Consider the following 14,539-nt stretch of genomic DNA (forward strand, 5'->3'; position numbering starts at 1 on the left):
ATTGGTTATATCTTGTGTAACTAGGGAAACGTGTCCCATACAAACTGTGTGCAAAGACCTTCCTCCCTGTGTCTCACCTCTTACTCGCACGTGACTAGCGCGGTCGATTAGTTATACGTGCGCGATCGGTGCCTAGTGCACAGGTGGATCCAACACTGGAACCTCTTTCTAAATCGATGATCGCGCACTAATCAATCCACCAAAACACACCAAACACAGCGAATTAAGATGAGATAGGAAAAACACGAACAAGAACACCAACAAACTCCTACCACGATGCATCACTATGTTGGATAGTGTGCTCTGACTGTAGCTCTCCCTCCCCCACACTGGGTGTGTTCTGCCACACGCCATCATGGGCCGCATTTCGAGCGCCGGATGCGCTAGCTGATTCCATCGGTCCCACGTTGGAATATGGACACGAGGATCTCCTCGTTAATGTGAATGGAATAAAGAACGACGGTAAAGCAGAAGAAGGAACGAAAAACCGATTAAATCTCGTCGAGAATTGTTGTGTTATTGCGATGAACGAATCCTTCCACCCTCACGTTTAGCTGATTGTCGCTAATAAACTGCGTGAGGGCGCTGTTTGGTGATGCCTTCGTCATAGCATCGGCAGGGTTATCTGCGCCGTTGACCCAACGGATTTCCGCAATATCCCTTGATTCATATGCCTGCCTCAGCGCCATGATATCTATCATGAGTCGCTTCTCTGTTGTGGTGCCAAGTTTGACGAGGCACTCATAGAGGCTATATGAATCTGTGCAAATGACGAGCGGGATTTGCTTCAGATCAAGGCGTTGTGCGATCGTATTGACCGTTTGCTTGATCACAAATGCGAGATCGAAGCCCGATGTCAATCCATAGATCTCTGATGCAAGAACGCTTCGAGTAACGCGCTTGCATTTAGTTGAGCTCCAATGAAGAATGTTTCCGCGGATGGAAAATGAATCGGTTGATTGCGCGGTCTCATTGGCGATGATAATCACAAAGCCGATTTGAGAGCTTAAATCCTTATTGTTGGCGAATGATCCATCGGTGAACACAAAGATCTTCGCGCTCTCGAGATCGATGGGTATGTAACATAGGCCACGGTCGGGATTGTTGATCTGCCATTCAATCCGCTTGTTCAAAGCCTTGAAGTCGGTATTAACGGGCTCTTGGGCTTGTGCCGCAACGGAACAATCGTATGTTGCTTCGGGTTGGCAAATCGAAGCGATATATGCCCCCGGCGCGTTGAGCAGCATAATCCTGATGCCTACTTGATGCCTGAAGATTGATCTCCTCGAGGTTTTGGGCTTGGCCCTTCTGCCTGACGATGACACAGCCATTTTGTATGGTCAGGCGGCTGCCGTTAAAGTCGCAGATGGAACCTTCTTGGAGAATCTCTTTGGCTTGGCCTTAAAGCAGAGTTCTTTCTCCTCGATCTTGAGAAATGCATCTGTGCCAACAATGAATGTGTCATCCGTTTGCAAGGCCGCGATGCCAAACAGGTCCTTGTCGGCGATGTTGTTTGCCGTGATCAGAAGGCACGGGTCAAACGAAGAGGTTTCCATATTAAGCTTGCGGCAGTGATGGTCGTGATATGTGTTGAACCAGTGGGCTCCTGCCTCTGCGATGCCATATAGCGGCTTCACGATTCGCAGGATTGTTCCTCTGGATATCTTCTTTTGAGTTCTTGAGGAAGGGCTGCAAGGATGACACGGGCCAGCTTGGTCTGGGATTGTGTGTATGCCATCGTGATGTCTCTGATCATGATGAACATATCCCGTGTGCAGAGAAACGGTGCTAAGGCCAAGGCCACGCGTTGTGCGGGCCGGCTGATGGTAGGGGCTTGTGTGAGGATCCCACGTTTCCCATCATCATTGTATCCTTGCACAACGAGGCGTGATTTCTCGTATGGCGTTGCAGTATTTCTTCCTTAACCTCTCTGACCATTCGTGATTTGAAGACACGATATCCACCATGTTTATTCGCATCGAATTCTTCGGGTACAATGACCCCAGCGGCGAGGAGGTTCGTGAGCTCGAGTGTGTCGGAAGCTTCAAATGGGAAACCGGTGCTTGTGATCTTTCCTTCAGCTCGTAGCCGCTTGGCTAGGCCGAGATGTTCCATTTCTTTTCGAACAAGAAACGCATTAGCTTCATGATGAACGATAAATTGAACGGGTGAGCAAACAATAGTGGATTCTGATGTGCCATTTTGTGCAGCATCCTTCCTAGGTCGGCCACGCCTGCGCGGCCTCTTTGGCTCAGGGTATTCGAAAGGTTTGGGTTGGTCTTCTGTGGTAGGAAGAGGAAGAGGTTGTTGAGTTGTGGGTGGAAGGGAAGAGGGTTTTGAAGAGGATGTTGTTGATCGGATTGTGTTGAGGAAGGAGTGATTGTTGTGTTGATGGGTCTGTGCGGCTAGGGCTAGGGTCGGGTTGCAACTGAGGAAGGAGCGATTCCGGGTGACGATAGTACGGTTGGACGCATGTACTGCGAAATTTCGCTGGTCCGTTGTCCAGGTCAACTGCGATTTCCGTATCCGTCACCTCGAGCACTTTATATGGGCCTTGCCATCCGTGCTTCTCGCGAAATACGCGAACTTCGCTTCCTAGCGCCAGGGATAGGGCAGGCGCAACGCTGTATCAGGCCCATTACGCGTATTTAACGCGGTCTGAACCTTCCTCTGGGCGTTGATCTTCCTCAGCTCTGACATCGTTCGCCACACCGCCTTAGCTCTTGCCATTGCGGAAGGTGTAGGCGGCGAATCCATCGTCATTCGAGGCAGAGCACCGAAGACGAGGAGGGTTGGAACGAGGCCATCCGGACCGGCTGTGTCGTTGACAGCCTTGAAAGCCATTTGAAGGACTTGATCAGGGCTCACGGTATCCTTCAGCTCTGCCTTTAATATATCATATGCTCTTCGGACGGGCACATGATACTTCTCAACCTTCCCAACAGCCCAATGTGCTTCCACAGGCACCTGATGACACGTTATTCCCATCAATTTCGCTTCTGCTTGGAACTCGGCAGCAGCGAAATTCGTGCCTGCGTCATGAGTGATCACATCGGGTGGTCCAAGGTATGTATCCATCCAACATTGTTTCAACGCGAGCCACGTTTCCTTGGCCGTCATGTTGGATAGGAATCTCCCTGCCTGATAGGCAGTGGCGATCAACAACATGGAGGACTGGTCTGCCACCCAATGTCATGACATCAACGATGACTTCGTAATTGAAGTCACAATCATCCTTCAAGCTGAACTTGAACCTTCGTGGCGGGTCGGATTTCATCTGACAGTAGTGGCAGAACTTCTTGATCATTTCCAGAGCTTCGATTTCCACATCATGGCCAGCCGAATTCAGCAGCTTGTGCAGCCGATACACGGATGGATGACCAAAACGCGTGTGGAGGCGCCGCAATTCAGCCTCCGTGAGATATGCCACTGATGCCTCTTGTTTCCGCAAGAAGAACCACGCGTGACCCCATCTTCGAATCACTGGAACGCTCACACCATTGCCAACGAGCTCGTTCGTGACGTTATTTAAATATACGCCGAGCCGATCCATATCAGCTAGGCATAGGAGGAATGGCGTTGGCACGTTGACTATATGAAAATCAACCTCTCCCACTGGTGTGTTCAAGGTGATCACGCCAAGTGGTGTTTCCAATCTTCCTGCACCAAATCTAACTGGTTCGGGCTTGCGATCATCACGGAATTGGACTGGGGGCATCTCTCGTTGGAGAGCACGCAGTTGTTCGATTCCTCCCGTCGATATGCATGCCGCACCTGTGTCCGGCATGATTCCTTGGAACGAGTCTTGAGAGTAACGATCTAGTATGAATTGTGTGGGTTCGTCACTGTTGAATAACTTGATGCCTACTGGAGATCCGATGATGGAAAGCTTCGTTGGACAGAAGGTCGCAGCAGCGTAGAACGATTCATAAGGGTCAGAGGAGTCAGAATCATCGGATTCCTCGGTTCTCGAGTCATCCTGATCCTGTGATTCCCCTTCATAGTCAGCCAAGAACATAGCATACGAACGAGATTGACCGTGGAAGCCTCTCTCGTAGATACTTCTCTTTGGCTGCTTTTCTCTCGTTTTCAGGATGTCTCGTTGAGAAACAACCTTCCTTGCCGCAAACGTAGCATTTCTTCTTCCAATTTGGCTGACGCCTTTGTGATTGACCTCTTGTTCCGCCGGAATTTCGCTGAAATTTGCGATCCACGAAGTGCTGATCATGTCCTCTATCCAGGTCTTGGGGATATTGGCCACTGGGTTGTTCAGATCGTTCATCTTGCATGGCAGATAGCGATGATCGAAGCTGTGATGCCAATCCCTCAAATGTAGGTGCGGGAGAGTATATCGCGAGTCGGAATTCAGGCACACCACGGCACGCCCTGAGCGTTGCATCGATCAGGCCACCTTCGCCGCCAGACTTATCCCCGAGTGCTCTCCTACAGAGCCGCAATTTCGTAAGAAGGGCCTGGAGGACCTCGTCAGATGACTTACCGGGCATCTCAGCCCGAAGTCGGCTGAAGGTGAGGGTGCTCCAGTGGGTATGATACATCTTCTGGTTGATTTCGGTGTCAAAGTGCTCTTTCATCTTCTGATACATCTCAGCGAAGGTTAAATCAGTGCTGATTTCGTGTAGAAAGAAGGACTGAGCTTCCTTGGCCAGAATCGAAGGAAAACACCATGGAATTTAGACGGAGGAATGTTTGCTTGACGGCACACGCTCATGAATTTCGGATCTTGTCATCGAAGATATCGTATGGTTCGCCGGTATAGGCTAGTTTCTTGTCCCATATCTTAATGAATCTAATCGTGAGATCGGCCTCAACTTCCTCGTTCTCGAATCGAACAGGTGGAATGCTCGTGTATGCATCTCGGAAGTTGGTAGTCCGTACGGGAGCGTCTGCTGATACCGAGGGATTCGCGCCATTGATGCTGAGGCTCTTGCTGAGCGGGTTGATGGGTCTCAATGATCTGAGGATTCCGGTTCCGCCGGTCGGGTAATAGTTGGCTGCTGGATTACTACCGGTGCCGGTGACGATATAGCCGCTTTAACAGTTCCTTGGAGCAGCTTCTGTTTCACCTTATATGCCACGGTGTTTTCAGCAACCTCTTGACCAAGCAACTCGTTCTCATCCCATTCAGGAAGTTCGTTACTTGTTAGAAGGCCACATAAAGCTCGAGAGATGCTAGAGTTGGCCTTGCCCATATAGATCCCCCTAATTCTGAGAAGCGTCCGGAGTCTTGATCTAAGGCGTGGGTTGATTAGTTCGAAGTCATCATAGCTCCATCCCGTGAAGTCGTTATACAGATCCCCAAGCAGGGCAATTCCGTGGTTACGTTTATCCACCGTGTATGTTGCCACACAGCCTAAGAAGAAGCTGTTGCGGTGGACAAGGAGGAGCTCTGGGTGATAGGTTCGTTGAGAAATCCGCGTCGAAATGCCTGATCGGGAGTGAAGGGAGCTCCACGATCGTCAGGTTCCGTTCAACGAGTTGCCTGTCTTCGAGAGACACGTTGGCCGGGGTATCCTGGGCTGTTGCCGGGGCTAGTGCGGCAGATGAATTGTCAGACATATTGACAGGCTGTGTGCTGAGAAACAGGGCACAGGGTGTCAATGAGGTTATCAATGTGCGATAGGGCACGCCTAAGGGTCGCTGATGACAGCAAAGCTTAGGCACGGTTGGATAACTAGAGTGGGCTCTGATGCAGAGTCTTCGTAGCAATCCGCGCGTTGTAGCAACTATCCTACCGTCAGGAGCTCGCTTTGCAGAGCGTGACGATAGGTTAGCTCTCTTCCGTCTTGCTGTTCTGTGTCACCTTTGCCGGGCGACACTGATCAGTGTGGACAGGCTCTTCACTGCAGTGAGGTTATTCGAACTGGTTCAATTGGTTATATCTTGTGTAACTAGGGAAACGTGTCCCATACAAACTGTGTGCAAAGACCTTCCTCCCTGTGTCTCACCTCTTACTCGCACGTGACTAGCGCGGTCGATTAGTTATACGTGCGCGATCGGTGCCTAGTGCACAGGTGGATCCAACACGTGGGGCTTCAGGTGCGATGGAACCATGTACAGTAGGTACGTAGCTTAGCGTAGTGGCTCTATGGGGGAACCCTCCGGGCGCAATACAAAATAATAATAATAAAAGCTGGTGCTGACGGGCCACTTAACCAGACTGGCCACCTAGCCACTTTTTCACACCTTCTACATTTCAGCCAGAACACCACCACCAAAATGCGTCGCGAAGAGGCCAGGCTTCTGGAGGCTCGTGTGCAAAAGGCCAAGAAGTATCTTGATCAAAATCCCACTGCAAAGGTGACCACGGTTGCTCGTCAATTCGAAGTGCCGCGTGGCCGACTCCGAAGCCGCCTGGACGGCCGAACCAGCTTGACTGACCGCCAACCAACAAATACGAAATTGAGCAAGCCAGAAGAAGATGCACTATGCCGCTACATCGATCGCCTTGGCGCTGTGAATTTAGCCGTACGCAGAGAGTTCATTGTGGATGCTGCAAACCGCATTCTCAAGGAGCGGTCAGGCAAGGCTAGCCAGAGCAACCCGCCCACCGTGGGCATACATTGGATCGACCGCTTCGTCAAGCGTCATAAATATCTACTAATGAGCCAAAAGCAGCTGGAATCGAACCGCCAAGCCGCCGAGGATATCCCTACAGTCATTGAGTGGTACAAGAAACTCCACGCTGTAATGCAATCCGAAGGCATTGTGGAAGACGACATCTGGAACATGGACGAAACAGGGTTTCGTATCGGGGTTGGAAAAGACCAATTGGTCGTCACAAAGCGCAAGAAAGCCCATTACTTCGGCACTCCTGGTAAGAGGAGTCAGCTACGGCCATTGAGTGCATCTCGGCCGGTGGGCGAGTCTTACCAGCCTTCTTGGTGCTCTGTGGTATCCAACATCAAGCTCGATGGTACGAAGTCATGAAGCACTACCCAGACACACGCATTGCGATGTCACCAACTGGGTATAGTAACGACGAGATCTGCTTGGAGTGGATCTATCATTTCGACGAGCACACGAAAAACAAGACCAAAGGCAACAAGCGGCTACTTCTACTCGATGGATTCGGTTCACACCATACATACCCGTTTATCGAGTACTGTGGGCGCCGCGGTATTATACCCTTCTCTTTACCTCCTCATTTAACACACCTTCTTCAACCACTGGATATGGTAGTCTTTCAGCCGCTCAAGCATTATCACGCAAAGGCGGTAGACCTAGTGGTTCGTGACGGCTGCACAGATATCACCAAATTGGAGTTCTTGGACTTCATTCAGGACGTCCGGAAGCAAGCCTTTCGTCAATTGACCATCATTTCTGCGTTTCGGAAGACTGGAATAGTGCCATTCAACCAAGAGGTGGTCCTGGCCGTCATGAAAGCACGCAAAGCTCGTACACCTACCCCTGAATTGGATCCGGCCCTCCTGTCTTCACCGTTCGGCACGCCAGTCACCCTCCGGCAAATGCACAAGGCGGCAACGCAATTGGAGGACCAGTTTACTATTGCCGAGGAATGCAACGATGGTTCTATACTTCTCGAGGAGGACTTCCTTGTGTCCGTAGGCCAATTCATCCGTGGAGCGATTTCCACTAGTACTGAGCTCCTTCAAACGAAGAAGGACCTCAGCCGCACACAACAGGCTGAGAAAACTAGACGACTCCGCAGGGCCATGAAAAATATACCACTACAATCAGGAGGGGTGCTTACGGTAGCCCAGGGCCGTCAAATGGCCGCACGGAAGGCGGAGGCAGAGTTTCAGAAGGCCCAGCGCAAAGTCGACGCCACCCGGATTCGGTACGATAACGCACTCAAAAGATGGTATTTGGCGGCCGCAAAAAAAGCCAGATCTATGCGAATGACTGGTAAACTGGGCGAAATGCTTGTATATAGCGGAACTGGTGGTTGTAGGGCCATACGAAGGGCTGGAAAGTAGAAGGTGTGAAAAGTGGCTAGGTGGCCAGTCTGGTTAAGTGGCCCGTCAGCACCAGCTTGGCTGGTGAAGGTGAATCGGAATCCAGAAAAGTGGGGCGTGGCACGAGTAGAAAAGCTCGTTGACCTGAAAAAAGAAGTACATAAGAGCCCCGTCATTTTGCTAGAACTTAAAAGTACCTCTCTTCCCGCGATAAGTGCAACACATGTTCGCTTTATTGCAAGCTAGTCATAGCAATGCAAATGCATCACCATACTGCCTTTGGGGTGTTTTGGTGTTTTGGCATCGAATTGAGCTCTATTCGATTTCTTCTTCCTTCCCAGCCTCGAGCGCGTCTTATGATTCCTCTTCATCGCATCTCGATGCCGTCAGCTTCCAAGGAAAGCGTCTGACGGCAAATAGCACGCTTATTTGCCTCCATCACCACTAATTCGGCTGCTTCCTTTACAATCTCGCGATCATAGTACTCCGGCCACATGATCGCCTTGCTTTGCCCTACGCCGCGGTTGTGTAGCTCGCGGAGAATCCTGTAGCTTGCGCACATCCACTCATTGCAATTGAGGTGTGCGCGCTTGTCGCCCTTGGCCCAGAGACCTCTGATGTCTCGAATCCTCGCCTCTGTGATGCTAATCCTGACGTTGAAGCGTACCTTGCGAAGCCAGCGGCGTATATAGCCAGCTTCGTCGCGAACCTCCTTATTCCTGACTCTCTGTGCCTCCTCTTCTTGCCGCTTGTCTATTGTATTCGTCTCGGGCGACTTGAATTCTAGCGTCACCGACGCTTAATGGGCCGTATCTCGCTACAATAGTTGTCTGTTGCTGGAGACTGGAGCGCTTGGCTTGTTTCTCTTTTATCTTCGTCATCTCGGCCGTTGCGGTGATGCCGTTGAGAGCGAGGGTTTTGTCGGCTTTCCGCGCCTTCTCATAGACGTATGTGACGGAGGAGTCAAAGTCAACTGATGTGGCTAGACGAAGCTGTACGTAGGCGTGATACCTCTGAATCGTAGAGAGGTTGAGTCTCGGCGTTGAAACATTGTTCCAGTTGAATCGTTGAATCGAGGGCGGCGTGTGTGGCGATGGTGTTGACGGTCTTGCTGCCTGAGGCCCGCCCTGAGGCTCGCTTTCGATCGAGCCCGGCAGGTCCTTAATAGCCACTTCTTCTGTGAGCGACGAGAGCGTGTCTTGAAGCTGAGAGAGCACGATCTCGGGATTGAATGGGAAGAGGCCACATTTCTGCCAAGATGAGAGAATTGTGTGCTTTTTGAAGGTGCGAGTGCGGACCTCTTGAAGATGATATAGAAAATCGGACTTGTTAAAGTAATATGCCCCGTCAGCAATCTCACGATGTAGAACTTGTTGATGCCAGTGTTTGTATGACCTAAAAACGCCGACATCAAGAGGTTGAAGCTGATGTGTAAGATGGGGAGGCATTGGGAAGACCTTAATGTTGTGATCGAAGCAGAAGTGAACCATCTCTTCTGTATAGTGATTATCACAGCTATCCATAAGTAGAAGCCGCTTCTGAAGTGGATCAACTGGTCTCGTGTGTTTCTCGAAGTGTCTGATCCATTCAATCGCGATGACATCGTTAATATACCCCTTTTGGCTGGTTGAAATGATGGTATCGTCGTCAAGGCTGTTGCTAACCCAACGGGCAGGAATTTGGACCCCAGGGAGTATCACAAACGAAGGAATGCAACTCCCAGCTGCAGAAATAGCCTCAATCGCTGTGACCGACACTGTTTCGTGAGCGTCAGATAAAATAGGGGTATCAATCTCGCGGAAGGTCCAAATAAATGTGCCTTTATGTAGATATCCCACCATGAAGCCCGTCTCGTCGAAATTCCAGGTGTTCTTAGGAGAATCTCGTCTTTCTCGATCGTTTGAGACCAGCCGCGAAAAAAAGCCTCAACGTGGATGCGATCTTGCATAGCCTTCCGTTTGATGTCTCGCGCTGCTGCTCTTCGACGGTGGAAGAGTTCTCTATGCCGCTGTATAAAGCGCTTGGCCCAGGCTCGCGATGCTGTAGCTCCCACGCCCTTTGCCTTGAGAATGGCGTTGGCGTGTTGTTGGAGCGCACGACCCTGGATGTGGTGCCCCTGTGTGATGCGGCGATGTGCCCAGCAAAATACTTCCTCTTCATCCGAGGGATCAAGCAGGGTACGGTTGCCCCCATTCTCGGCCGTTGAGTGATGCCCATTGACTCGATAATAGAGGCGCTTGTAGGGTACGCCAAGCGCCTTCGCCGCGGCCACAATTGAGCCGTAGAAGCCCTCGTAGTAGAGCTCTGCTCCTGCAATAGTTCGCGTCTCGAGGTTTGCGGTTGTATGGCGCGAAAAGTTGGGTAAGCCGGTGGCAGAATCGATCCATTTTTGGACAGCAGACTCTTTAGCTTTTGAAGAAGCCATAGTCAAAGAATTGGCCTTCCCTCGATGACTATTGAGATAGTGACGTGGCGATAAAAATGTAGTGTTATGACGCCATCGTGAAATGGGTTCTGAATTATTGCCATAGGGGGGTATATGCGGGGTCGAATTGTAACTATGGTAGATATGATCTTAAACATGTCTACTATTTATTGTATGATGCGTGCACACTAATTGAAGTACCCTGTTTTTTTCCAGGTCAACAAGCTTTTTCTAGGTCAACCGCCCCCCCGTGACTGTGGAGCTGTCACGGGGATTGGCCGACTTTGAGGCCCCCCTAGTAGGTTGACTGGAAGACAAAATGAGTCTTGGCTGAGTATACGGCCGAATATGCCTCGGCTGAGGGAATGGTGAATAAGCCTTGCAAAAGAAAGGTTGATGAGGCTTGTAGATATTGATGTGCCAGTGTAACAGTGCAACAGGTCGAGAACACTCCTCGCAGAGCGGGACGGACTCGCCCTCGGGGAAGCAACTCCGGCACGCAAACGGCGATCCGCGACCGCCCCCTAATGGTGGGACTCGACATCCACTGGTCCCATGCCATCTCCCTCAGCTCTCTTGCCGTGCGCTTCCGGTGGCATAGCATGCACATCCGTATCGGCAGCTTGTCTACGTCGTGGAAGGCCCGATAGAAACCTCGCACCGTCGACACCTTCCTCTCGTGCGGTACGGGCGTGCACCGGTTTTGCATTGGACAGCCTTTCCTTTACGGCGAATTCCTCTTCAAGGTAACGTAGGACGCTGGCCAAATCCTCCTCCTGCAACTCCCTTCTCCTCTGCCTCCAAAGGCCGCCTCGAGTACGTTTCGCCGGGGGCCGGTCTCGGTCGGGCTGGCCCATTCTCTTTCTCTGTTCTACGGGCTGCGACGGTCTCGCTGCCGCCTTGTCTCGTCTCGGCCGATCTTGTTCCTCCGCTGCGACCTCGCATAATGGTCGCGGTGGCGAACGTCCGGAAGACTGCAGATTCGCTGTTCTGTTTTCCGTCTCTCTAGGTTGGACTGGCCGAACGAAGGGCTCCTTACCGACGTGCAACCCGTCTTCACCCGAGCGAGGCACTTGTCCGGCCGCGTTCGTAGCCTCTCTGGGCTGAACGGGTTGGGGTTTTCTCGGTCTCCTCGCGCGTTTCCCCAGCGCCGGTTGTACGTGTCACGACCCTGCGCGCCAGCGCAGAGCCTCACCAGTGTCACGTGCACAAGCAGCATCACGTGCCCACGTGCGACCTCGTGCATATGCACATAGGGCCATTACCTCAGCAGAGCTCAGGCCATTGGTCGTGACTACGCCACCGGAGCGGACTATACCTAATCGGTAAGTCACATGCGCTCCTCCTTTTACTGGAGGAGTAGTCCAAGTAACGTGACTTTGACCTAAAACGGTTAGACTCCTCTTGAAATGGCCTGAGCACTGCTGAGGTAAAAGGGCCAGCTCGATCGTGCAGTCTAGTCTTTCTTTGCTCCTTAGCTTTGAGTCTTCGTTCATAGTGCCAATACACCTTTATAGCTGTCGTGGCTCGTGTGCACCTGGCCGTAACAGTACGCTCGATGAGACCCTTCAGAGTTACCCGGGCGCCATCGCCGGACTGCCTAGGCCTAGCCGTCTCAAGACCACCTCTGGCCGCGGCAGACGATTCCCTATGCCTGCGCCTTCGTTTCGCCCAACTAACACGGCCTCTGGCCCATCACGAGCGTTTATCGATGCTGACCGTGGCGCTTGCCCTCCTCTAAAGTAGCGCCATCGATGTACCTCGTCCGTTTTCGCTGCTAAGTACCTCGCCGTATTCCTACGGGCAACGCTCTTTGAGTGTTTTCGCTCGTTCCTTCGCAAGGCCTCCTCGAACGCCGGCGCCTGCTTGGCCTCGATAGGCCGGACTTGGATGCCGCGTCCGCTTGACTTTCGTGGTGTGACACCTGCTTCGGCCCTTGTCCGTCGCGCTAACTGTCCCCTCCGCGATACTCCTTGTCGCAGCGGCGACCGCAGCCACCGTCCCCATTTGACCTTCTCCGGCCACTAACCTAACCTCGCGGCTATCCAGTCAGAACTCCTGATGAGTCCTTCGTCAAGGGTTGGCCACTTCTCTTCCTATATGTATGACGTCAGCATTGAGGAGACGGTAATAGCACTGATGCGAGGCACATGCGTTTGCGTCTTATCCGAAGAAGACCGCTTCAGTAGACTGACCCGAGCGTTCAAGTACAACGAAACTGGCGCGAATCAAGGCAGCCCTAAAGTCAAGAGCAGCGCAAAATAGCAACAGTCGGGGGAGCCAGGAGCCGCCGGGTCACGTTAAAGCTGCGGCGTCTCCGGCACAGTTATATCATCAAAGAGCAGCAGTTTGTCCCTGATGGAGCAATCCTGCATCGCAAATTAGTGCCAAACGACAGCGGCCGCTCCGTAAATACTCGGTTCGCCGCCTTGAGCAGGAACGTTCTCGTCTTGTTCCCCTATGGGGTCCGCCGCCGTCGCCACCCTTCGGCCCCGCCCCTCGGCCGGCGTCGCGGTCGGCGCCACTTCCGTTGCCCTCTCCCGTCGGCTCTAGCGCGGGAAGGAACTCGGCCGCGGCGGCCACACGCTTCCACACGGGGTCCTCTACCTTCGTCGCATAGTTGGTCATGTAGTAGATTAGGGCCATGGTCTTGCGCTGCGTCGCGATGAACGAGATGTCGTGGTTGTGCCGTAGTCCTACTGCCATCGCCCGGTTCCACCGGTTCACAGGTTTGTAATGGGGGGTAGTTATCCGTACAACACATTTTGCTGAACGTACAACAAAATGTGGCGCAGATCGCGGGGCAGCGCCGATACCGCATTTTTGTGTGCACATTCCCCACTACGAACTGCAAGCGGGCGCAAGCAACGTCCATGGCGCAATTGAAGTCGCAATTGAAGCCGGCCGTGATACCCTTTTACCTATGGAAGGGAGTCGATTTTAGAGTCATACGAAGCGCACCACCGTCAATTTAAACACAATCGCAAAGGAAGTAGCTACAGCGGGTCATCTGTATCCAAAACTCGCCGCGCACGAGCTTCTTCATCCACCCGCCGTTCCATCGCCCCAGCAAGCGCCAGCAGCAAAACCCACCCCGCCGCCCACGCATGCCTCCCCGCCGATGGGTACATCAGGTTTGAGGGAAACGCACAGCAAGTCGGGGCATGTCGAAGCTGTCATTGTCCGATGTGAGGCCGAGAAGCGCAAGTTTCCCTTTGGTCTGCCACTACAATCCCTGCGAATCATGTCGTGTTTTCGCAGTCGGTGCCGTCCGTCCCAGGGCTCATCGAGGTCCCGCTGGTCCTGGATCGGACGGGGACTCAGTCCGTCAACGAGGCAGACCTCGACAACCAGATTGCTACGTACCTCAATATTGATGCCAACTCCGGGTTTGCACCTCCAGACTGGCAGTCACAAGTTGGCACCGTCGTGGTCGCGCGTAAGGACAGGAAGCCATTTTATCCGCAGCATCTCGAAGGAGTGTGGATGTTCTGCGACCATATCCTGGACCTGTTCGGGAAGGAGACGGGCCGCCGAGGTGGCTTTACAGCCGCCAGGCGTTCGACGAATGGTGGGTAAATTATTGTGAGGAGCAAAAGCGCTTACGTCCTGGGAAGGGAGGGGAGCGAGCTCCGGACGACTGGCGTGCGGTCCGGTCACCTTATGAAGTGTAGGACGTCTACCTGCCGCGTTACGACGTGCGAAAGGTCAAACTATAAGGATGGTTAGTATACTAGCACTACTTTTCGAAACCTTGGTCCTTGTATAACCGTCTCGTTTCCGCGGCCAAGTTCTTGAGTCTCTGCATTCCATCAAGAATGGCCTGATCGAGCCCATTGCCAATGAAGTCATGGTGTCTCACGGGATTAAAGCTTGATGCCCCGAAGCGAGGTGCACCTGGATAGTTGCACATAGAGGCTCGTAAAATCGCACTTGGAGGGTTCACCATTGGTCACACGATTTCCACGCAGCTCCAACAGTACTTCGACGAATGTTTTACCCTGGGCTTTGTAATCAGTGAGAACGAACGCTGGTACAGCGGGCAGTCCACGTCGCGTGCATCTTGCGGATAAGAACTTGAAGTGAGAGTTAGTCGAATCAAGTGTATGCGACATGGGCCGGATAAGTACTGTCCCCACCGGGAGGACGGTATCGCCAAGGTCTTCGTCTCCTCGGA

The 14,539-nt window shown here is 52.4% G+C and overlaps 3 protein-coding genes across 3 annotated transcripts; 2 read left to right on the forward strand and 1 right to left on the reverse strand.

The window, feature by feature from the left end:
• Positions 1-6,237: 6,237 nt before the first annotated feature.
• HRG_11724 (tc5 transposase DNA-binding domain-containing protein) lies at positions 6,238-7,698 on the forward strand (the record flags this gene model as incomplete). The annotated part of the gene is made up of 5 exons (XM_044870194.1): positions 6,238-6,774; positions 6,843-6,876; positions 6,928-7,137; positions 7,201-7,617; positions 7,679-7,698. The coding sequence occupies 5 exons, from the start codon at positions 6,238-6,240 to the stop codon at positions 7,696-7,698; spliced, it is 1,218 nt and encodes a 405-aa protein (XP_044714689.1).
• A 606-nt stretch (positions 7,699-8,304) lies between these two features.
• Positions 8,305-10,362, reverse strand: HRG_11725 (DDE superfamily endonuclease domain-containing protein; the record flags this gene model as incomplete). The annotated part of the gene is made up of 3 exons (XM_044870195.1): positions 8,305-8,712; positions 8,759-9,808; positions 9,868-10,362. The coding sequence occupies 3 exons, from the start codon at positions 10,360-10,362 to the stop codon at positions 8,305-8,307; spliced, it is 1,953 nt and encodes a 650-aa protein (XP_044714690.1).
• Positions 10,363-13,483: 3,121 nt separating this feature from the next.
• Positions 13,484-13,941, forward strand: HRG_11726 (uncharacterized protein; the record flags this gene model as incomplete). Its single annotated transcript, XM_044870196.1, has 2 exons — positions 13,484-13,580; positions 13,643-13,941. 2 exons carry the CDS (start codon positions 13,484-13,486, stop codon positions 13,939-13,941), a joined length of 396 nt encoding a protein of 131 aa, XP_044714691.1.
• Positions 13,942-14,539: the final 598 nt, after the last annotated feature.

The sequence above is a fragment of the Hirsutella rhossiliensis genome (assembly GCF_020360975.1).
Source record: "Hirsutella rhossiliensis strain HR02 chromosome Unknown scaffold00022, whole genome shotgun sequence".
NCBI classification, from domain to species: Eukaryota; Fungi; Ascomycota; class Sordariomycetes; order Hypocreales; family Ophiocordycipitaceae; genus Hirsutella; species Hirsutella rhossiliensis.